We start from the raw sequence: 25,507 nt of genomic DNA, 5'->3' as shown, positions 1-25,507 counted from the left end.
GATATTCAGGCCCACTTCAAGCTGATGGCTGAAAACATTACGCCAGGGGGCAGATCAGTACAATTAATCAAGAACTGGAGCCTTTTAAATTGTAAACCATTCTAGTTTACCTTGTTAGCCAAATCTTTTGACACTCCTACATTTATAATGGTTCCCTATGGTGTGAATTCCAACCTTCCCAGGATAGAATGCAAAGCCCCCACATTTCTCAGTTTCCTTTGCCTCCAGGGAGCATCATGTGACTGAGGTTCTGCTAATGAGATGCACATACAGAGATGTGGATACAGAAGTGATTTATGTGAGGAAGCAGGTGGGGTGCAGGGCATCTATTTTGCAGGCACAGATGGTGGGAGAGGCAGTGTGGTTCTAGAATCATCAGGACCAGCAATTCCTTCCTCAGCCAGTTCTGCGCTGTGGTTCTGGGGACTGTTTCTGGAAGCTCACTCCACAGACTATTTCTTTATTTCTGCCAAAATCTTTGTGAGGATTCTAATATTTTTTCTAAATCACTTTCTACTTTAACCACTTTAGAGTAGATTCTGTGGTTGGCAACCAAGAACTCTGAGTTGTACAATGCTGAAACATTCCATTATTTCATTTCATCTTCCTCCCGCCACCACCATCTCCTTGCTTTAATTATACAACACTGATATAGTCACTAAGCCATGTCAGACTGTTGTGGCCCCATGAACTGTAGCCCGCCAGGCTCCTCTGTCCATGGGATTTCCCAGGCAAGAATACTGGAGTGGGTTGCCATTTCCTTCTCCAGGGGATCTTCCCCATCCGGGGATAGAATCTGGGTCTTCTGCATTGCAGATTCTTTAGCAACTGAGCCACCAGGGAAGCCCCTGTGAAACACTGGCTAAGTGTAATAATGGGTCTTAATATTCTAAGAATGGAGTTTCTGTACAAATGAGACTTTCTATAAGTAAGGGCACAGACTGTTCCCACCCTGTAGGGTCCTGAGTGGCTGTACAAATAATGTAATAATGGGCTGCTGGCAGGAAGCTGTCTTGCCAATAGGTTAAATGCTCCTCAAGTGTTCTTCTACCTTATTCACATAACATGCAGGCAGTTCTTATTAGTTTGGCTGTTTTAGGAAGGCAAATAGCTGGGACAGAACTTTGGGGAGCAAGACAGTAACAGTGGTAGTTTGAGCTGAAGCTTTTTATGTAATTATTATTTTTATTAAAGTGAGGAACTCTTTGGGAATGAGGCTACAATTGATCCATTAACAGATTTTTTTCTTCCTACACAACTTTTGGGTTCTTCTAATTGACCTGTATAACTCTTGGATTGAGCAAAATTTAGATTACTGTAGTTTTAATACATTGATTTAAAGTCATGTGGTGCACACTGTATCCATTCATTCAATAGTTATTTATTATGAGCTATTTTATGTCAGATATTGTGCTAGGTGCTGAATAAATAATATTTGGTTTGATTTTGCCCCCAAGACTTCTCATAACTGGATAGAAAGACAGACAGTTCTGCCACAATGTGTGCTAAGATCTATTTCTGCCATAACTTGTAATGTCTTTTTCTCTGTAAGTGCATTCTTTTTTCACAAGTATTTGAATCTCCAGTAAGACAGATTCTTTCTTCTACCTGAAACATTAACAATGTCCTTAAATTTGACCCTTATTGAGGTCAGGAGTACATCTCTAAATTTAGGACCATGAAGAGCTTTTGGATGGCATTCAGATGTCTGCTTCCCATCTGGATTGGGTGACAAGTAGATTTAGGTCAATAGACCTGTATTTCTTAGTTTCCTGGTATGAAACAATAGCTGATTTTAGATAATTCAACCAGAAGGAAGTGTTGTTGGTAACTCAGAGGATTGAAGGAAAAGCCAGAGACTAGGACTGGAGTACTGGAATCGCAGCAGCTCTAGATATTGTTAACAGGAGTTAATTGATAGCTTTGTCTAGATATCACTGTCCTTGTGTTACTCTTCTCAAGATTCAGAATCCAAGGATGGCCTACTCCTGAAAGGACAAGACCATCAGAGGGAAACAGGCAATACCTGAAAAATGAATTGGGGTGCTCTTATCAAAAGGAGACAGAACAGGTGCAGGGCAGCCAGGTACCATGTGTGTCTATCATCATGTTTATGCCCCAAGCGTGTCTCTGGGTATAGAATCAGTGCTGCTTCTGACAGTGTTGCCCCCTGTCGCAACCATCCCAAGCTAGCCTACTTGATGAGGGCAAGATAGGAAACAATTATTTTTCTTGTGTAAGAAGAAAGGAGGGACGGGAGGACATGAGCCATTGAGGATGGAATTCTCAACTTTGGCTATTACTATATTCACCTAGGGACTTTGCTTTTTTAACTTTGTACTTTGAACTAATTTAAGATTTACAGAAAAGTTGCAAAACAGTACAGAGTTCCTTAATATCCCTTACTCTGAATCCTCTGATATTACATAAGCATAGTATAGTTGTCAAGGCGTTAATATTAATAAAATATTATCAACCAAATGGCAGACTCAAATTTCCCCTCTAATATTCTTCCTGTGTTTCCAGAATTCTACCCAAGAGGCCACATTTTATTTAGTTATTACTTTGTAGTTTCTCTTAATGGTTCCTCACATTTTCCTTATCTTTCATCACCTTGATATGTTTGAAGAGTCCTAATCACTAATTCTGACCAATGTCTCTCCATTTGGATGTGTCATGTTTTCTTATGACTGGAGTTAGTCATACATTTTTTGGTCAAGAATGCCAGAAAATTAATGATGTACCTCATAGCAAGGGGTTCAGGATGCTGATATTTCCTATTACCAGTGATATTTATATGGTTAAGTTGGTATGTGTTGGGTTTCTGTACTGTAAAGTGGCTTTAACTTTGTGGTGGTAGATTTCATATTTGTAAGTATTGTGGGGAAAGTACTTCAAGTCTACACAAAACCTTTTTCTCAAACTTTTGCCTTGCTGATTTGAGCACGTATTTTTGGATCTTGTCTGTTGCATTTGGGGCTTCCCCAGTGGCTCAGTGGTGAAGAATCCTCTTGCCAAGCAGGAGACTTGGGTTCGATCCTTGTGTCAGGAAGATTCTGTGGAGAAGGAAATGGCAACCCACTCTAATATTCTTGCCTGGAAAATCCCATGGGCAGAGGAGCCTGGCCGAGTACAGTCCACGGGCTTGTAAAACAAACATGACTAAGTAGCTAAACAGCAGCAGCAGAAGCTGTTACATTTATTCTCATGCACAATAAATAGTGGTGTTTGCTTTATGGTGATTCTTATTTCAAACTCTTTCTTTCTACATCTGTTAATTAGAATTCTATTGTAAGGAAGAATTATCTCTGTGCACGCATTTACCTTCTTATTTCATTATTTATATGAGTATGGATTCACAAATATTGATTTTATTCTATGGTTTAAAACCCACATCATCATGATTTATTTTGTCACTTAGATTATTCTGGCTTTGGCAATTGAGAACTCCTTTAGGCTGGTACCTGTGTTCTGCTGACAAGGTCCTGTCTTTTTTTTGAGCAATTTCTTAGTTTGCGGCACCATGAATCGTTGTAGGCTTATCTTGTATTTCGCCACTTTGGCCCAAAGATAAACCACTTCCCACTTGGGGAACCTGTTAAATCCTGGTGTCCAGACAACTACTCAGACCAGTTAAATCAGAAGATCTTGAGGGGTGGGCCCAAAGGGTCAGTCATTTCTAAAGTTCCACAGGTGATTCTAACATACAACCACATGTGAGAACCAAACGAAAGTGATGCTTTTCTAACTGTCACATGGATATGAAGTCCCTGGGAATCTTGTTAAGATTCTGATAGAGTGGGTCTGAGGCAGGAACTATGAGTCTGCATTTCTAACATGTTCTTGGGTTGGCTGAGTGGCAAACCACACTTTGAGGGGAAAGGGACTGGAAGGCTTTTTTCTTCAAATACAAAAACCCTTAAACATTACCTCTAAGGCTACGAGCTGGCTTATGATTGGGAAGAGTTGCTACTTGCTAGGTTACTATTCCAACCCACCCCAGTACTCTTGCCTGGAAAATCCCATGGATGGAGGAGCCTGGTAGGCTGCAGTCCATGGGGTCGCGAAGAGTCGGACATGACTGAGTGACTTCACTTTCACTTTTCACTTTCATGCATTGGAGAAGGAAATGGCAACCCACTCCAGTGTTCTTGTCTGGAGAATCCCAGGGATGGCGGAACCCGGTGGGCTGCCATCTATGGGGTCGCACAGAGTTGGACACGACTGAAGCGACTTAGCAGCAGCAGCAGCAGGTTACTATTCAGCATTGTTTTATCTTCTAATTAGTTGGGGTGGGTGGTAGAAAGAACTACTTGCCATGCAGTGTAGACAGGGTCAAGGAGGTTGCTGTATGAATTGAAAATAGAAGTTTTTGACTCTGAAAGTAAACCACTCCAATGAATAAAAATGAGAAAATGTGTTCACTTTTCTTCTATTTCTAAACAGGCGAAGAGTCCTGAATAAATCTTTTTGAAAAATGAAGAATGATAATAAAAGAACACTTCATGCTGAAAGCATAACAACAACAAAAAAAATCCCAGATGTGAATATCCATCTTATCTATCTTGGAAAGGCAGATGCCAAAGAGTGGAGTCTTCTGTGTGAAACAGGTCACCATTTTGAATTTTATTTAAACAGAATTCTCCAGGGTTCTCTTTGTGTATTAGCTCAGTTTTCCCAGCTGTTTGCAGAACATGCATATTCCTGTCCAGCTGCTAAGCTGCCTTCTTCTCCCCAAGATAGTTGTCCTCCAAGAACAAAGAGGTCCAGAGAGACACAGACTGCAATCCGTCAAGCTTGTTCTAGTCACTTTCTACAGAGCCGTGCACACGTGTGCCACAGAGCAGCTCTCTGATCTTCAAATTAGGATCATCTTCAGTAATCCTCAAGCCTCAGTACTCTTGATACATGCGTGGGGCATTCCTTAAAGATGCAGATCCCCAAACCTTTGGCTGGAGCCACAAAACAAGCACCTTGTTCCTCTGTCTGTATCCTGGCCATAGGAAGCAAGTGCCCCACATACAGCACATGGAGAAGCGTTGACCTAAGAGAACAGATTGCAGCATCCTCTTGTTTGGTCCATTGGTGGCTCAGACGGTAAAGAATCCGCCCACAATGCAGGAGACCAAGGTTCGATCCCTGGTTTGGGAAGATCCCCTGGCAAAGGGAATGGCAGCCCACTCCAGTATTCTTGCCTGGAAAATTCCATGGACAGAGGCTACAGTCCATGGGGTCACAAAAGAGTTGGACATGACAGAATAACACACACACAGGCTTATTTTAATTTGCTAATAAAACAGCTTCCCACCCTTCTCGATCTCTAGGTCAGAGACTCCAACAGAGGCAAATCATGATAGTATTGGTCCTCCCCTGTCCTTTTCAACTATCACTTAAGACATTCTCTACTCCTCTTCTGGCACCTGTATACTACAACCTTTCCTTTCCTAGCTTCTCAAACACAAATAGAAAGTTGAAATGCTATGAGAGCTTTTTATTACAGCTGGATGGTCAGAAACCATCATGGTCCATATCATGATACACCCTCTGGTATAAATCAAAAACCCCAGTCGAGGCCACCTCAGTGGCCACATTTTTTTAAAATTTATTTATTTTAATTAGAGGCTAATTACTTTACAATATTGTATTGGTTTTGCCATATATCAACATGAATCCACCATGGTGTACACATGTTTCCAATCCTGAACCCCTCTCCCACCTCCCTCCCCATAGCATCCCTCTGGGTCATCCCAGTGCACCAGCCCCAAGCATCCTGTATCCTGCATCAAACCTGGACTGGTGATTCGTTTCTTATATGATATTATACATGTTTCAATGCCATTCTCCCAAATCATCCCCCCCTCCCTCTCCCACAGAGTCCAAAAGACTGTTCTATACATCTGTGTCTCTTTTGCTGTCTCACATACAGGGTTGTCATTACCATCTTTCTAAATTCCATATGTATGCGTTAGTATACTGTATTTGTCTTTTTCTTTCTGGCTTACTTGACTCTGTATAATCGGCTCCAGTTTCAACCACCTCATTAGAACTGATTCAAATGTATTCTTTTTAATGGCTGAGTAATACTCCATTGTGTATATGTACCACAGCTTTCTTATCCATTCATCTGCTGATGGACATCTAGGTTGCTTCCATGTCCTGGCTATTATAAACAGTGCTGTGATGAACATTGGGGTACACGTGTCTCATTCAATTCTGGTTTCCTCGGTGTGTATGCCCAGCAGTGGGATTGCTAGGTCGTATGGCAGTTCTATTTCCAGTTTTTTTTAAGGAATCTCCATACTGTTCTCCATAGTGGCTGTACTAGTTTGCATTCCCACAAACAGTGTAAGAGGGTTCCCTTTTCTCCACACCCTCTCCAGCATTTATTGCTGGTAGACTTTTGGATCGCAGTCATTCTGACTGGCATGAAATGGTACCTCATTGTGGTTTTGATTTGCATTTCTCTGATAATGAGTGATGTTGAGCATCTTTTCATGTGTTTGTTAGCCATCTGTATGTCTTCTTTGGAGAAATGTCTATTTAGTTCTTTAGTGGCCACATTTTTATAGATGTTTACTTTGTCACAAAATTGTACTTTATTGGTCATAGGGCAGCAGGCAAATTTATTTTTATTAATTAAAACTTAAAAAACCTATCTACCAAAGGTGAAATCTTAAAAACCTACCAAAGGTAAAGATGATATTTCATGTTATAATCCAAAGATCATATGGTATTTAAGATTTGGGGAGTATTGAATATGAATATGTAACTTTGCAAAAATACCTGTTCTGAATGCATAATGTTCTCATTTTATGTATGTAAGGAAAAAGGACAACTGACTTCAAGTTTATCAAGTGCTAAACTTGGGGGAAAATCATGACACATGAATAGACTAAGTGTGTGATGACTTGTCCTCAAAAATCCTCCATCTCTTAGAGACAAGACTTGACACTGACGGTCACACTTGGCCCACCCACACTGTAGAGATTGGCAGAGACAACAGAGCCTCTCAGAGGCAATATCTCCCATAACCTGGGAGAACAACACGGAAAACTGACGCCAGTGTCCAGTCACAGAACAAAATGAACACTCAGTGCTTGGGGTGCTTGTTCCAGAGCCAGACACTTGGGAACATGTCCAGTAGAATGCGCAATTCCTGATTACCTTGGAGTAGCCTGACCCTGTCCTTCCCACTCTATAGGCTAATCTGGCTCTGCCTTTCAAGCTACACTATCGGCTTCTCAGGAGTAATGACTAAGTTGTTTTTATTTTTCTTGCCCTTGCTGACAGTGACACAGCAGGAAAAAAGCCATGCTTTTATAACTATCTCTGGTCCCAAAGTCTCCAACATTGGGGACATTTTATGAGATGTTCTCTTGGAGAGGTGCTTTCCTGGTCATGGAGGAAGGTGTTTATAATTTAATTAATAAGAAAGGTGAGCTTTAGGATTTAAATCAAAACTGGTCAAGTGGTTTGGTTGTACCCCAACATTTGTCTATAGGTCCAGTTGGGTTGACTTTGGGGAACTATCCTGACCTTCTGATCATCTTCTATTTGTAGAGTCACCCTCTGAGTTTGCATAGTTCTGGTGTGGAAATTCTCAGCCTGAACCTGAGTCGTATTTCCCTCAAAGGTCAGCTGTGGAGATGATTAAGTACACTGCCTGTAACTGCATGTGTCCAAGTGGAATCCATTTTGCTGATCACAACTAGCATTTTTATTTTCAATAAAATATAATAAAAAAATTCCAGTGCCCATAGGAAGGGTAAGTATTGTTTCATGAAATTTTATTTATATTTGTATGCATGTACATGTGTCATGAGTTGCAATGTAAAATATATTTCTTATTTGAGCTTAAAAAGTTTAGGAAATATTGATTTAGTACTTGATTTTGGTCTGTAAGGGTTAAGAGCATGAATGCCGGGGTCCAATTGCTCTAGCATGAACCCTGGCTCCATTACTTTCTAGCTGTGTGGCTTTAGGAAAATAACCTGACTTCTCTGTGCCATAGTTTTCACACATATCGTGTATTAAATATGAGAATAATACTGGCTACCTTATAGGGTTGATATGGGGATTAAGAAAATTAATACTTGTCAAGTGCTTGAAACCTTGCCTGGCACATGCTAAGTGCCTTATATGGGAGTTTGTGGAGGAAAAAATCTGTTTTGCAAGTATCCTTTTATAACCTTTTGTGTTTTAAATCAAGACAATAGAGTCCCTGCCCTATGGATATTTGTAGTTTAATATATATGTATACTTGAACAAGTCCCCTTCTGAGTGCAATATATTGGAATATTTAAGAACAGGCCTTGGACCAGATTGCTGTTGTCAAATCACTGTTCTGCTACTGACTTGCTGTGTAACCTTTGGCGAGTTATTTGACCTTGCAGATCCTCAGTTTCTTAATCTATAAAGTGGGGTTAACAGACTGTCTCATAAGGTTGTTGCCAGGATTACACGAGACTATCCATGGATGCTTGGGTAGAAGCAATAATAGCTATTAGCATTCTTCCCATTGGAAATTCAGGTCATGTCTTTGCCTCTATTCTGATGTACTGAAAAGTAGCCCTCCTCCTCCTTCATGTGAATGGCTTGCTTAAGTCATCATTTTACTTCAGCCGTGGTGAATCAACCACATAGGGGCTCAGATAAAGACCAATACTCCTGACTAGAAAAGCAATTGTGAGGCCCAGGATTGGATTCAGACTGCCCCACTGCGCTCTCTCTTTAGCCTCGCTCTCACAGCTAGTCAAGGCCCTAGAACTGTTCTTTTACCTCAGCGGGTCTTCACAGCCCCTAGGATAATTCCAAAGTGTCACAATGGAAGCCTGACAGCCCGAGGTGTTTTTCAGTATGGCTGTCTGTGGTGGCGAGGTCACATCATATTTCCTTCCCCTTCATCTTGGGGGAGGAAACTGATCCAGACAAAGCTTGCTGTCCAACGTGATGAAGCACTTTGTATGATGTATCGCTTCTAAATACGGTGATAGCATAAAAGGGCTCATTAGCTGAAGGGGCTTTCAGCTTGAGTCCTCCAGTTCTTGAGGACCTTTGGCAAGGCTGTTCTGACAAAGAGAAATCTAAGATGCTTGAGGACTCCCGAGCTTGTGGACCTAAACTGTTTTTCTGTCACTCTCCCCTCTTCTTCTGTGGTACATTGTTCCTGCAGCACTACCATAGCTTTCAAAAATTAATAATGTAGCTATATTATGCAGCATCAATCTCTTGCTTGACCATAAGCTCCTCAAGGGCAGGAGACTTGCCTTATTCATCTTTGTATCCCCTGCAAGCACTGGGCACACATCTCAATCAACATCTGTGAAATTGAATCTGGTTGAATTTATCTCCCAGGTTGCAGTGCCAAAGCTCAGAATAGGAATGCAATAGGAATGGAGCTGAAGGTGAGTGAGGAATCATTTTTTTTCCCACTGCTGAGCTGCCTGCTGGCTTCTGGGAAATTCAAGTCACCCCATCACCCTGAAGGCTACCCGGGGGGGAGGCTGTTAAGGTGATTCTATTGGTACCCTTGGTGGAAGTTCTTTCTCCTGGTTCTTAGAGGTAAAGAAAATGAATCAACTAGTCCTGTATTTTGTTGGTTTGCAAGCCAGGGCTAGGAGAATGTAAAGTGGAAATGTGATCTCTTTTCATCCTCTGCTTGGTTGATGTGGAAAGACAGGCAATGGTGGGCCAGCACTCCTCTCTACTTTAGCTTTGTCTAGTATCTGGTACAGAGCTGGGCATATTCTTGGTCCTAATTAAATTGCTGTTTAGTTGCTCATTCCTGTCGGACTCTTTTGCGACCCCAGGGACTGTAGCCCACAAGGCTTCTCTGTCCATGGACTTTTCCAGGCAAGAATACTGGAGTGGGTTGCCGTTTCCTCTCCAGGGGCTCTTTCCGACCCAGGAACCCCAGCCTCCTGCATTGCAGGTGGATTCTTTACCACTGAGCCACCATAGGGGCATAATTTGTCATTTCCCTCCCTTTCAAAAGGTACACACATCTTTATTCAATTGCCAAACAGAAATAAAGAGAGAAAATAGTCTTTTGAAAACCCTCCATGTGTCTAAGCCAGGCAGTCTGCTGAAGCTGTGTATATATTTGCTCTAACTCTGCTCATAGAGAGACAAGACAGGTGTGAACATCTTCATTTCCAGTTGAGGATACTGAAGCCCGTGGAGCTCAGGTGGAGAATCCGGGATCGGAGATCAGCTCGGTTTGGACGCACTCACCATACCATGAAGTTTCCCCGTTTCTCCTCCAGCACGCAGGTGGGTGCGTGCGTTTGCGTGACTGTTTGTGTTTCCTTTTACCCCTAAAGCCCCGCTACTTCTCCTTCTGGTCAGTTTCCTGGATTCCACTTTTTCGAAACAAAGTCCAGTTCTCCAAGGCTGCACTGCCCTCCTCGGCCATCTCCTTTCCCCCTGGGGTTCCCAGGACCTCTAGCCACTCCTTGGCTAAATTCAGAGTCCCAGCCTTCGGCTCGGATTCCGGGCTCCACTGCAACCCTCCAGGGCCGGGGGTCTCCCTCGGGTCCCCGGGGCTGGGGGAGCTCAGGCGGGACCCCGCAGCCCGCGCCTCGGCCCCGCCTCCCCTACCTGACGCCGGTGCGCCTGAGGCGCCGTAGCCTCCGCCCACCGGGGCGCCTGTCCTGCCATTGGCTCCCCCTACTGCCCGTCTCTTTCGCCGGCCCCGTTCGGTCCCGGAGGCAGGTTTTGCCGGAGAAGCCGCAGTCCCGGCGGCTCCAGCGCAGAGTCGGAGGACTGTGGAGCTGAGTGCGGACCGGCACTGGCATGTCTCCTTGCCAGGGAGCTCCCGTCAGCCGCCAGGCCCGGGCGGCTGCTAACTTGGCTGCAGGCTCCGGCGGTCCGGCCGCGGCCATGTAGTCACCGGCGGGGCTCCCCGCAGCCCGGGAGCAGCAGCGAGAGCAAGCCGGAGCCCAGCAGCTCGCGGCTTCCCCGGGAGGCGCTGAGTGCGCGCCTCGCCCCCGCCGCCCCTCGGGCCGCACTTTGGGTCCGAGAGGGAAATGGGGGAGAAAGTTTCGGAGGCGCCTGAGCCAGTGCCCCGCGGCTGCAGCAGTCACGGTGCTCCGACTCCCGCCCCTGCGGTGGCTGCCGAGTCCTCGCCCGGCGCTTCCTCGGCGGAGTCCTCCTCGGGCTCGGAAACTCTGTCGGAGGAAGGGGAGCCTGGCTTCTCCCGCGAGCAGCCGCCGCCGCCGCCGCCGGGTGGAGCTCGGCCGGCCGCCGCGTGGGCTCCGGCGCTCTCGGTGCCGGAGCGTGGAGTCTCAGCGCCGCCGCCGCGCCCGGGAGGAGCCGCGCCACCCGCGCCCCGGGGCAGCAGCGCGTCCCAGGAGGAGCAGGACGAGGAGGTGGGCCCCGCCTTCCCCACCTCGACCCCTCTGGTCCGGGCTGCCAGGCGACCCCAGCTCTCTACCCCGCACGCGAGTGGTGGGCAGTGCGCACTGGGGCATGGAGCTGGGAAGGGACCCCAGGTGCTGTGCGCCGTGCCCCGGGTAATGACAGTTAGGAGCCTCGCTGTGGGTCATTGGTTTCCCAGTGGCTGTCACTTGGGTGGGTGTGTGTGTGTGTTCGTGTACATGTGCTGGCTGACAGTGTGCTTATACAGTATCAAAGCAGCAAACTCCTTCAGGTCTGGATTTGCTCCGCTGGGTGTGTGAATGGATGTGACGCTGACCACCTGGTTTGTCCCCACAACTAAGACTTCCTTCTCCGAAGTGGGCGTTGCTTTGCGCCGTAGCGCTTGGGCACAGGGGAATGGGGCGAAGGGATGGGTGTGAGAGTAGAGTGGGTGTGTGGGGGTGGGGGGCAGTTGGTGGCAGTACCCGCGAAGTTGCGCTGCGGGTTTCGGTGGCATCCGCCCCAGGATCGCGGGAGGGTGATTTTGGCTGTTCTCCCGGCGTCGGTTCTTCGAGAGAGGGGGACTCCTAGCTCTGGGCTGGCAGCGCTGAACTGAGCTTCTGCATCTCCCATTTGGACTCGTTCCGGGGTGTCCAGATGCGTGCCGGTCGCCAGACTGAATAGGGAATGCAGCCCCTTCTTCTGGAGACTGTGTCCATCCTGGTTTATTCGTCCACCCTGGTTTCTTGGAAGAATATTTGTGTGAAACTTGTGGGTCGCGTCCTGATACATCGAGACCGTGACTTGGTGTCCTCCCGCCTGTTTTCTCTGGCTTTTTCCTGTCTTGGGAGGACAATTACGGAAGCATAAGATTCTTGGTATCTTTGATTGTTTGCTTTGGACGTTTCTTGTGGGGAAGTCATCTTGATCAGGCAGGGCCATAAATAGAACATTACCCCAACAGAACCGCCTCCTTCGGAAGTTAGTTCCTCAGAGCCAGAGTTGTATTTTCCTCCTGTCTGACGGGGTTAGCTTTAGTAAGTAATTGTCTTTGCTCCTCAGCACATGCAGACTGAGGCCAGTGCTCTGACAGTAGCCTCCTGGGGACGCCAGCCTGCAGGCAAAGACTGGATCCGGTACAGAATGAGAAGAGTCAAGTCCTAGCCCAGCAGAGATGGAGCAAACCCTAGTGGTTGGCCAACCCTCTGGCAGTAACCAGGACCCATTCCCCAATGCCTGGTGGAGCGTGGAGATCCTGGATGGGGGTCTGGAGGTCTGTTTCCTAGAACTGCCTGTGCTCCTGAACTGTGAGACCTCGGATGAGTTGATTCCTCGGAGGTCAGTTTAATAATCTGTAAAGTGAGGGGTATAACTAGTGAACTTCAAGGTAAAGTTTATTGTCACACAAACACTCCCCTTTTTTGATCAGGACTTTAGGATGGATCCAAAGTTCAGATGGATCCAAATTTCAGATTGATCCTAAGAACAGAGTACCAAGAGTTAAGCTGAGCACCACACCTGTCACAGAGCTACCTGGGGATATGACCCAACTTAATGATTTATTAATACTATTAGATTCCAATATAGTGTTGCCATTGGTAGAGAAGGTGGTACAATTAGATGCCCTGTGTTTTCTGGGAGGCTGGGAGTATGCTTCATGATACATAACAAGGTCTTGCAGATCCCAGGCAGAGGAAGACGGGAACTTCTTACTTTTGATCGGGATCCTGTAGCTGGTTTATTGCTTGGCCTCAGGGTGACAGTGTTTTATTTTCTTGGAAGTGGATATAATGATAGCTTATTTCACAGGCACTGCAGTGAGGATTGGTTGATTGAAACACATTTTGAAAAGTGCAATGACTAAATAACATTGGTCAGTATTTGTGAAGTCTCAATTGGATGTAAAGTGATACAGTATTGCAATTTATTGTGTAACTTAACCTGTGGCAGGGGATGCTGGAAATTGCCCAGGAGTGGAAATCTTGACTTGCTCTGAGAATTTTAAAGCAAGACTGAAACTGTGGAGTAGAGAAATGATAGTCTTTGTGGCAGGGGTTGAAGTCCAGTGCACATTTTCTGACTCTTACACTGGTGCAGGGGGGCCCCCCTTCGAGGGGGTGCAGTGGGTCTCTTTGAGAACCTAATGAAAGCTCTCCATCCTCTCCTCAGGAAACAGGCATCATTATAAATACCATTCTAGTGGGTTGAGTGAGGAATACTGGGTTACACAGTCTCAGTTTGGTAGAAAGGTGTGGGTTTGATTTCCAGCTCTGCCACCTTAACTGTATGTGGGGTGTGGACTCCTCCACTGATGTAAGGCCTGATTTTCCCCCTCTTAAATGGAAATGATAATAGTAGAGTCATTTGGCATTTTATACATGCCACCTAATTTAATCCTAGCATAGTATCTAGAATTGAATACTAAGTGAATATTAATTTTTCCGGTTCATTTGTGATTAAAAATGTTGTGAAAGGACGTACAAGTTTGGGCTGGCTTATTTTATTTATGTATAATTAATCTGCTCCCTACTTTCAGAGGACCGAAGGCTGTGGCTTTTCTGTTTATTACCATTGTATTAGTACAAGCTGGGAAACAGTTTTTATTTGTATCAGATGTATTATGGCAAGGCACAGTTAGTGTAGTGTTAGTTAGGCAATAGCAAGGTACTGAGTATAAAGCCTTTAAAAGGCTTAAGTGAAACCCATAAAATGGAAGAAGATTCATTTAGATTTAAAAATTGTATGTCTAGCTTGGGATAATCACTGTTTTCCAAAATTTTTTTTCATCACTTATTGCATCAATTTTTAAAAAGCAGCAAAATTAAATTTCTTAGTGTATGATTGCAGTGCTCATTTTTAGTGCACCTTTATTAAAGCTGCTTGCATACACTAGCGGAGAAGGTGATGGCACCCCATTCCAGTACTCTTGCCTGGAAAATCCCATGGACAGAGGAGCCTGGTAGGCTGCAGTCCATGGGGTCGCAAAGAGTCGGACACGACTGAAGCGACTTAGTAGCAGCAGCATACGCTAGTAATATCAGCAGTGTTTGAACTACTTCATATTTTATCTTATTGTCAGTATTTGTGTAAACTTACAAAGTCTCATAGACTTACATCAACCCTTTAAGCTTTTGATGTCTAAAAAACAATAGTTTAACATGACAACAGTTGTAATTTTCATGTATCTAATAATCAAACACATGAGAGAGATGGTGTATGGTTTTTTGTTTGAATAAAGTGCCTTTGACTTTCCCCTTGATTCCCCAAACCTGTGGACTTCGGGGTCTCTGCAAGTTGAGGGTAACAGGCTGTGTTTTGAGTAGTCACAATGAGCGAAATTGGAGTGTCCCTCTAACCACATTTCTGCGATCTGCTCTCAGGCATATCTCTGCCCTGTCCCTTCTCAGAGCACCTGTGCTGACCCTCATAAAGTACTCAGTGCTGCCCGTTGTGTGTCAGTGAACTCCTGAGGCCAGGAATTTTGTCTTTGTATGTTAGCCCAGTGCTTCTTATACATTAGTGGAGGCTCAGTACATATATTTTGAATGAGAGAGGAAAATACATCTTTGAAAACAGTTGCACATTTGACTGGAGTGACCATAAGAGTATTCTTTTGTTGTGAATTATGCTTAAACCTCTAGATTTCTTATATATATATATTAAAAAAAAAGCCTCATGGATCCCAGTGAAAATATTACGAGCAGTTTTTCCAGGTAAATTTTGAAGAAAGTCAAATCAGTGAGGATCCATTCACAATGCCTGTGCAAGGACTTGTGCGTTACCTCTGCTTTTTTCACTGTGTGTGTTAGAGCTTGAAACTTTCAGGGATTCTTAGCATGGTAGAAAAAAGGCTTAGTAGCTAAAAGGATTTTCAGCTCAATATAAAGCGTTTCATTCATACTTTGCTACCCTAAAGGATTTACTTTACTGCCAAGCGGGGGAAAACAGTTGCCCTTATTAACAATAGGCACAATTAGGGGCTGTTGTTTAAGTGTTCTATTAATGATCTGAGCTTGAAGACTGCTTTTAATATCATGCATAGATGAATGTCTAGACTTCATTGGTGAAGAGAATAACTAGTAAAACAGCAGCCATGAGTTCAGTGAAGCTTTTCAGGGAATTGATATTTTATGAATCACAGCAGCTACATAATTTAAAAAAAAGTAATGCATAAATCTTGACACATTTATCATTGAGTCTTGTCTTTGACTCCCTGATTCAATAAGAGTCACAGGTTTACAGTGTCAGACAGCAGACAGCCAACGTATGCTGAGTCTGACGCCTGAGAAGCAGCACCCTGGGTGCTGAAGATATGAAGGTGGGCAAGACAGAGATAGTCTTGACCTCACGAAGCTTCTAGTCTAGTGGGGGAGATACTCCCAAAACTCATGACTCTTCAGTAATTGATTTCCAAGGTGATAGGTAGATGGGGAACAGGCAGCGAGGGAGTTTATACCTCTTCTCACCTGGGAGGTGGGAACTGCCTTCCTGGGAAGTTATTGGAGAAGGGAATCGATAGAATAATGTGGGTAGCAGAGAGAGCTTGAGGGTCTAGGGGCTAAGAGACATCTGCATTGTGTGCATGAAGCAGAGAAGGGCCTGGCATCAGGGCATGTGGGAGAGAGAAGCAGTGGCTGGGTCATGCATGGGCTTTGGACTTTATTCTGAGGCCCTGGGAGCACACTGAAGGGTTTGAAGCAAGGAAATGACTCAATCAGACTGGTATTCCCGGAGGTCAGGCAGTGTGGAGCCCACCTGTTGATGCTGCAGTGCAGCTGGTTGAAATGTTCCAGGTTACCTGGGAGCTGACGACCTAAGAAGATGGCACCTTAGTAAACGGCATGTTGATGGAAAGTGGAGCTCAGGAATCCATGTAAACACACAGGAAATGGAACGGGAAATGAGTTTAGGTCTATTCGAGAGAACACCTTGGTGTCTGCAGTGTTGGCTTAAGACTAGGATCTATTGAAGGAAAACCTTTAGTGATGAATGGAGACTGAGAAGAGGGCCTTGCAAATGCTCGTTTCCACAGTCAGTTGCAGGGGCCATCGACCTGAGGTGAAAATAAGGGGTGATTGCCCAGAGGTGGCGTGAGATTCTCTGGCCATGGGAAGTGCGGTGTCTGTGAGCTAATAACACACGTTCTGAGAGTCTGGCTAGTTTGCCTGCATGTTCCGAGAGAAGGAAGGGTCAGCGTCAGGGAAACAAGGCTTTTGCCTTTTCCACCCCGGGTCTGAGGTGTTCTAGGAAATGTCAATCCACCAGTGTTTTGGAGCCAGTGACAAAGGCTGACCATCTGTTCGCTCACACTGATTGGATATGGTGTTGCAGCCCAGCGGTTTGTGTTTTTGCCCCTGTGAAGAAGGGGGTGAGTGCGCATTAGAGGGCAGGCTGTGAAGATGGCAAACTGTGGGGAGAATCCTGGTAGAAAAGTTCTCTCAATGAGAAGGATCCGTAACCAGGTGGCTTGGTGTTAGAGAAGACTAAATGAGGTTGTGTGTGTGTGTGTGTGTGTGTGCGCACGCGCGTGCATGTGTGTATGTGTTGGTATACATGCCCTTGTATATCTAAGAATAAATAATTGTCCTTTTGAGATGAAAGATACCGTAGGTCATTTATGAGCAAGGTTGCACATTTTATGGTGATGCCCGGGAAGGACTTGTGCTCCCCTTCACCATCGCTTCAGACCAGCCGCCAGCGTTCCCTGCCCTGGGGTCAGGGTCTGTAGGGCCTAAGGGTATATAGACGAATGACCCGGTTCAGCCACTTCTAGGCTGTGTGCCTTTGGAACAGTTATTAATACCGAGACTGTTTCCTTCTCTGTAAAAGGGACATGCTAGTATTTACTGCAGAGGGTTGTTACGAGAATTTTATATAGGGGTCCCAGCACGATTCCTGACATACAGTGTGCATTCCATGATGGTGTTTGCTAGTATGACTGAGTGCGGAAAAGCTGGTTTATGCAGAATGTCAGCGCCATAGCCAGGAATAATCAGCACCTGGACATCCCTTCCCTGATGGATTGTGCTGCCAGCATGGTTTGCCGATGGTTCTGGGAGGCCCTTTCATTCATGAGTAGGTAGATGTGTAACATAGGGATCACTTTTAATTTCATGGACACAGCGTTTCTTACGATATACTAATAGCAAAGCTTTATGGACTATGGTTCATTAACTCTTCTGTAAGACACGATCTCTCTTTTGCTCCTGGAACCTGCTGTTAGTGATCACTTATTAAATGATGTCCTCAAAGACTCTGTGAACATGTAAATTACTAACTCAGCCCAGGAAGTTAGTCAGAAGGCAGCATGTCAGCCATGTGGTGAGGCTGGTGACATGACCCGGTACTTTGTGATGATTGGGGGCTGAGAAGAGAGTGACAAGGAAATGAAATGATTTTCTGGAAGCCAACTTTGGTTCATATAAGAATTGGGTGGAGGGGCAGGTGTTCCAGGGGCCACCCCCACCCCCAACTTCACAGAGAGGAATCTGTTAGAAATGAGATAGAACTTTTAAAAATGCAAGAACTTAAAAGTCTCTTTCATCCCTTTGGAGCAGTGTAAACATTTCAATTTTTTAAGGCAAAATTGCAAAAACCTAGGATCCACTTTTGCTATAACTCAGATAAATACTGGTGCAGTGACTGCAGGTGGCTTCCCTTCCACCAGCCTGGTGCTCTGCCCCGTGTACCTGTTTAGGTTGACATTTACACAGCTTTCCATCACTCTGTTCAAGGCTGATTGTGCCCTTTGTGCCTCTATTTAGTCTGGTATTAATCAGATATTTCTTATTGGGTCCTATTATTTTGGGGTAGAGCATAAGATCAAATACAGTCAAGCAGAAATCTCTTTCTCCAGCAGCTTGTGGGCACTTATTTCTTTCCCCCTTTTTGTCCTTTTCTCTCTCACCTTCAGAATTCCTGGGAAGGATTGGACAGTAGTCACATGTCAATGCATTTCTTTCCTAAGTCAGGCTTAGGAGAGAAATGCATGCATGCATGCTCAGTTTGCTTCAGTCATGTCTGACAGCCTATGAGCTGCAGCCTGCCAGTCTGCTCTGTCCATGGGATTCTCCAGGCAAGAATACTAGAATGGGTAGCTGTTCCCTTCTCCAGGGGATCTTTCTGACCCAAGGATTGAACCTGGGTCTCTTATGTTGCAGGCTGGCTTCTTTACTGCTAAGCCTCTGGGGAAACTCCTAGGAAAGAACACCCTTCCCTAAATGTGAAACGTCAGTTCAGGACCGTGGTCAGCGGCACACATACACATACATTTAAGTGTATAGAACTTGTGTGGAATTTCTGGTTGCTTCTCCAACTTCTTTTAATGAAAAAGTTCACTTCTTATTTAATGATTTGAATTCATAACCAGGTACATGTGTCTCTGAAACAGCTGATAAATTTGTACCCTATGCCTGCACTCTTGCTGGCCCATCAATTCTCCTGTTGGACACAGTCCATATACTTTTGATTATGATACTACTTCCACTGAACATTTCAGCTCTAATGCTTTGTACTGATATTGGGGGCAGGGTTTGGTAGAGGGGAGGCTGGGGATAATGACAAATTGGCTTTCTTTTCTTAACTAATTTCATAGGCTATGGTGTGGAAAATGAAAACTTAATTATAATGTTCTTGACTTTGTATTTGGGGGGTGTTTTCAGTGGCCAGCGACTCACAGGAATGCCCACTTTAGTGTGGGTAGCAGAATATACGTTTGAAACTCATCTCAGGTGTGGGCATTTTGGCCTCTGACTTAAGACTTGCTCAGCTACTTTTTTTAATAAGCTGAGCAGTTAGGTAGGTAGCTTCTGGTAGATGATTTTGTGCCTTTCCAAGTTTGTTTTAAAAACAAACAAAAAATAATAAGATCATCATACCTTGGGGTTCCAGTGTTAACATTTTTTAATCAGGCATTTCTTTATGCAGAGATGGATGTACCTTCAAATGCAGGAAGGGTCCCAGTGCCTCACCAGTGATAGGGAAATAAAGTAAAATCAAGTTAAAGTCGGTGGTTAAAATCTTATGTCGCTGCACGCTGCCCTTGAGACTTATATTCTCAGAAATTACAGATTCACAATTGCTTCTTAGGGCAATCATTGCTAGGTAAACTGCATTAAGATATTGAAATAGAATGCAGTGTGGCGAAGTTCATTTTATGTATAAAGGTTTAAAATGATTAATTTCACAAAGAGGTTCTTGATGAATAAATTGGCTCCATAGGAATGAGTCCAGCTCCTGGACACTCAAACTCACAGAATTTGCTTTGCCACTCCTTTAGTTTTATTTAGCTAGTTTTAGTTTTTCAATTTAAAAAATGCAACTAGAATGGAGCGAGTGCTTAATTGAAAGCACCTGAGTCGTAACTAAAGTCATCATCAGCCCAGGCTTCTCCGTTTAAAAGGGCAGCTCCCAGGCTCCTCACCTAGATGCAGCCATGAAGAGAGCAGCTCCAGATAAAAGGGCAATCCCGAATGTTTGCTTGGAGGGAAAGGATCATTGAGAAGTTTTACTTAAGGAGAACTTCTGACTCATCTCAAGTCAGTAGAGTACAAATCAGGAAGACCCAAGAAAATGCCCACCTTCCTGTTCTGCCTCTTATGAGACGAGTAAGTCAGATTGCTAGGTTAAGCCAGCGTGGTCTTAAAGACTCAGCGAGCATATGTGAGCATGAGAGAGTAAAGCAGAACGAGATGCTGGTCACGTAAGGAAAGACTTATCTTCTTTCCCTGTTATGTTTTGATACGTTATATATTGTTGAAATTTTACTTTTGTATGTTTTATTTCATGTACCAGTTTGAAAATTTTTGTTGTTGTTCTACAAACACTGTTTGCCTATAAGCTACCCCAGTTCATTGTTGGCTGGGAAGAGGAGTATGGTTCAAAATGGCCTCTTGAGACCTTTTGCTGCTGTTGCTGCTAAGTTGCTTCAGTCGTATCTGACTCTGTGTGACCCCATAGACGGCAGCCCACCAGGCTCCGCCGTCCCTGGGATTTTCCAGGCAAGAACACTGGAGTGGATTGCCATTTCCTTCTCCAATGCATGAAAGTGAAAAGTGAAAGTGAAGTCGCTCAGTCATGTCCGACTCCTAGCGACCCCATGGACTGCAGCCTACCAGGGCCCTCCGTCCTTGGGATTTTCCAGGCAAGAGTACTGGAGTGGGGTGCCATTGCCTTCAGGACTCACTTTAATCCCTGGTGATGGTGGGTCCTAGCCCTGATGCAGAGTCTCTATTAGGACAAGAGAGAACATGGAAATGCTAACTGTGAACTCTCTTAGTTTTCTTTATTATAATGTCAGTGTCACTTTGACTTTTTAAGAATTCCATTTTTTAAATGAAAACATTTCTACCTGGAGAAAGCTGACGGCAATAGTTTTAACGTTATAGAATAAGTCCTGTTGGGAAGAGTTAGATTAGTAGAGTAACAGTGTGACAGTTGTGTAACCTGGTACTGTCATGCTGTTTTAAATTCCTTTAAAATTATTTGAGTCATCACTTTCTGTGTGTTATGTTACCTGTCATTCTGTGTTCTAATTCATCCCTGTTTCTTTCAGCCCCTTCCTACCTATAGCTTAGTCATCAGCATTTTAAAAAGAACAGCACAGATCACTTTGGTTGGAAGACTGTCGTAAAACCTTTGTTTAAACAGAATATTTGGGGGAGAGACTTTTTTTGGTTACTCAATCTTATGATTCACTAAAAATTAACTGAAAAGCTCTTTTGTTCTCACTTTGTTGTTTACCTTTTTTCTTATAATTTCTAGATGTGGATTTTCTGCCTTATTTTGTGATGAACAAGCTAGCTTTTCTTTTTAGCGATTAGGCATATTATAATGCTTTAGGGATCTCACTTTGGCTATCAGTAATCTTCAAAGCCTTCTGAAGATGGGAAAAGTGCATAAGAAGTAGTTGAAAGTATAAAATTGAGTGTGCTATTAACAAAAGTAGATGATCTTGATTTCTTTAACTTTAGAAGTTGGAGTTAGCAAAGCACTTTTTCTTCTGAGAGCTTTGCTTCATTATCTTTGCTCCTGGGTTATGCCAGATCATGTATATATTGTTAATATTTGTACAGTACTGAGCAGTTTTCACAGCCTTTCCTGATACTATTTCAACTGTTCTCTCATTCTCATTTTGTACACACAGCTTCTTGTCGTGTAGTTAATAGTTTCTCTGTCTCTCTCCCACTAGACTGTATGATGTTGAGAGGGTCACTTAGCCAGTATGGTAGTGTGGGCCAATTGAATTGTCAATTAAGCTTAAAAAGACTTTGGCAAACATTGAGTAAATGCATGTAAAACACTCAGAATGATGTCTTGACACACACTGTGCCTCAGTGGAAATTTGGGGGCGGTGCTTTATTATTACCCACTATATGTCCTGTGCATTCAGCATTAAGAGTTTAAGTGTCTAAAGAACTTTAAAGATCAGGGTGAAGATTTAGTTCAGTTCAGTCACTCAGTCGCGTCCAACTCTTTGCGACCCCATGGACTGCAGCATGCCAGGGTTCCCAGTCCATCACCAACTCCCAGAGCTCACTCAAACTCATGTCCATCGAGTCGGTGATGCCGTCCAGCCATCTCATCCTCTGTCGTCCCCTTCTCCTCCTGCCTTAAACTTTCCCAGCATCAGGATCTTTTCCAATGAGTCAGTTCTTCGCATTAGGTGGCCAAAGTATTGGAGTTTCAGCTTCAGCATCAGTCCTTCCAATAAATATTTGGGACTGATTTTATTTAGGATGGACTGATTGGATCTCCTTGCAGTCCAAGGGACTCTCAAGAGTCTTTTCCAACACCACAGTTCAAAAGCATTAGTTTTTCGGTGCTCAGCTTTCTTTATAGTCCAACTCTCATACCCATACATGACCACTGGAAAAACCATATCTTTGACTATATAGACCTTTCTTGGCAAAGTGATATCTCTGCTTTTTAATATGCTGTCTAGGTTGGTCATAGCTTTTCTTCCAATGAGCAAGCATCTTTTAATTTCATGGCTGCAGTCACCATCTACAGTAATTTTGGAGCACTCCCCCAAAATAAAGTCTCTCACTGTTTCCATTGCTTCCCCTTCTGTTTGCCGTGAAGTGATGGGACCAGATGCTATGATTTTAGTTTTCTGAATGTTTAGTTTTAAGCTAACTTTTTCACTCTCTTCTTTCACTTTCATCAAGAGGCTCTTTAGTTCTTCTTCACTTTCTGCCATAATGATGGTGTCAATTGCATATCTGAGGTTGCTGATATTTCTCCCAGCAATCTTGATTCCAGCTTGTGCTTCATCCAGCCCAGCATTTAGCATGATGTACTCTGAATATAAGTTAAATAAGCAGGTGACAATATACAGCCTTGACATACTTCTTTCATGATTTGGAACTAGTCTGTTGTTCCATGTCCAGTTCTAACTGTTGCTTCTTAACCTGCAAACAGATTTCTCAGGAGGCAGGTCACATGGTCTGGTATTCCCATCTCGTGAAGAATTTGCCACAGTTTGTTGTGATCCACAGAGTCAAAGGCTTTGGCATGGTCAATAAAGCAGAAGTAGATGTTTTTCTGGAAGTCTCTTGCTTTTTTGATGATCCAATGGACGTTGGCAATTTAATCTCTGCTTCCTCTGCCTTTTCTAAATCCAGCTTGAACATCTGGAAGTTCTGGGCTCATGTACTGTTGAAGACTGACTTGGAGAATTTTGACCATTACTTTACTAGTGTATAAGATGAGTGCAATTGTGCAGCAGTTTGAACATTCTTTGGCATTGCCTTTCTTTGGTCTTTTAATGAAAACAGACCTTTCCCAGACCTGTGGCCACTGCTGAGTTTTCCAAATTTGCTGGCATATTGAGTGCAGCACTTTCACAGCATCATCTTTCAGGATTTGAAATAGCTCAACTGGAATTCCATCACCTCCACTAGCTTTGTTCATAGTGATGCTTCCTAAGGCCCACTTGAGTTCACATTCCAGGGTGTCTGGCTCTAAGTGACTGATCACACCACTGTGGTTATCTGGATCATGAAGATCTTTTTTGTATAGTTCTTATGTGTATTCTTTCCACCTCTTCGTAATAACTTATGCTTTTGTTAGGTCCATACCATTTCTGTGCTTTATTGTGCCCATCTTTGCATGAAATGTTCCCTTGGTATCTCTAGTTTTCTTGAAGAGATCTGTAGTCTTTCCCATTCTATTGTTTTCCTCTATTTCTTTGCACTGATCACTGAAAAAGGCTTTCTTATTTTCCTTGCTTTTCTTTGGAACTCTGCATTCAAATGGGTTTGTCTTTCCTTTGCCTTTCACTTCTCTTTTTTTCTCAGCTATTTGTAAGGCCTTCTCAGACAACCATTTTGCCTTTTTGCATTTTTTTTTTCCCTTGGGGATGGTTTTGATCACTGCCTCCTGTACAGTGTCACGAACCTCCAGCCATAGTTCTTCAGGCACTTTGTCTATCAGATCTAATCCCTTGAATCTGTTTGTCACTTCCACTGTATAATCGTGAGGGATTTGATTTAGGTCATACCTGAATGATCTAGTGGTTTTCCCTACTTTTCAATTTGAGTCTGAATTTGGCAATAAGGCGCTCACGACTTGAGCCACAGTCAGCTCCCAGTCTTATTTTTGTTGACTGTATAGGGCTTCTCCATCTTTAGCTGCAAAGAATATAATCAGTTTGATTTCGGTGTTGACTATCTGGTGATGTCCATGTGTAGAGTCTTCTCTTGTGTTGTTGGAAGAGGGTGTTTGCTATGACCAATGCGTTCTCTTGGTGAAATTCTGTTAGCCTTTGCCCTGCTTCATTTTGTACTCCAATGCCAAATTTGCCTGTTACTCCAGGTATCTCTTCACTTCCTACTTTTGTATCCCAGTCCCCTGTAATGCAAAGGACATCCTTTTTTGGTGTTATTTCTAGAAGGTCTTGTAGGTCTTCATAGAACCATTCAACCTCAGCTTCTTCAGCATTACTGATTGGGGCATAGACTTGGATTACAGTGATATTGAATGGTTTGCCTTGGAAACGAACAGAGATCATTTTGTCATTTTTGAGATTGCCTCCAAGTACTGCATTTTGGACTCTTGTTGACTATGATAGCTACTCCATTTCTTCTAAGGGATTCTTGCCCACAGTTGTAGATATAATGGTCATCTCAGATAAATTGACCTATTCCAGTCCATTTTAGTTCTCTGATTCCTAAGATGTTGATGTTCACTCTTGCCATCTCCTGTCTGACCACTTCCAATTTGCCTTGATTGATGGACCTGACATTCCAGGTTCCTATGCAATATTGTTCTTTACAGCAGCAGACTTTACTTCCATTACCAGTCACATCCACAAATGGGTGTTGTTTTTGCTCTCGGTCCATCTCTTCATTCTTTCTGGAGTTATTTCTCCTCTGATCTCCAGTAGCACAATGGGCACCTATTGTCCTGGAGAGTTCATCTTTCACTGTCCTATCTTTTTGCCTTTTCATACTGTTCATGAGGTTCTCAAGGCAAGAATACTGAAGTGGTTTTCCATTCCCTTCTCCAGTTGACCACATTTTGTCAGAACTCTCCTCCATGACCTGTCTGTCTTGGATGGTCATACACAGCATTGCTTACAGTTTCATTGAGTTAGGCAAAGGATAAAGATGGCGGAGTAGAAGGACGTGCATTCATCCTCCCCTGCAGTAACTCCAAAATTACAACTTGCTGCTGAACAACCATCAATAGGAGAATGTTGGAACCCACCAAAAAGATACTTCACATCCAAGGGCAAAGGAGAAGCCCCAGCAAGATGGTACGAAGGGTGAAATTGTGTTTAGAATCAAACCCCATACCTGCCAGAGACGCTCGGAGGGCTCAAACAAACCGTGTGCACACCAGGACCCAGAGACTGAGCCAGAACTGTGTTTGAGTGTCTCTTGCTGATGTATGGGTCAGCAGTGGACTGCTGCAGGGGCTCTGGGTCCAGGTGACCTGGGTATGGCATAAACCCTCTTTGAGGGGGTTGCCATTAACCTCACCATAGAGCCACCAGAACCTACACAGGACTGGGGAAACAGACTCTTGGAGGGCACAAACAAAAGCTTGTGTGCACCAGGACCCAGGAGAAAGGAGCAGTGACCCCACAGGAGACTGACCCAGACTTGGCTGTGAGTGTCCAGGAGTCTCTGGCAGAGATGTGGGT

At 44.0% G+C, this 25,507-nt stretch overlaps 1 protein-coding gene across 6 annotated transcripts in view; it reads left to right on the top strand.

Moving 5' to 3' along the window:
- Nucleotides 1-10,737: 10,737 nt before the first annotated feature.
- MAST4 (microtubule associated serine/threonine kinase family member 4) overlaps nt 10,738-25,507 on the top strand; it is a 620,856-nt gene continuing 606,086 nt past the window's right edge. For all 6 annotated transcript variants that reach the window (XM_061393377.1, XM_061393375.1, XM_061393374.1 and 3 more), the window contains exon 1: nt 10,738-11,369. In XM_061393377.1, the coding sequence (XP_061249361.1) occupies nt 11,028-11,369 (342 nt within the window). In that variant the 5' untranslated portion in view covers nt 10,738-11,027. The remainder of the gene's footprint in view (nt 11,370-25,507) is intronic.

Source organism: Bos javanicus, chromosome 20 (genome assembly GCF_032452875.1).
Source record: "Bos javanicus breed banteng chromosome 20, ARS-OSU_banteng_1.0, whole genome shotgun sequence".
NCBI lineage: Eukaryota > Metazoa > Chordata > Mammalia > Artiodactyla > Bovidae > Bos > Bos javanicus.
This window is presented reverse-complemented; position numbering and strand designations above follow the sequence as displayed.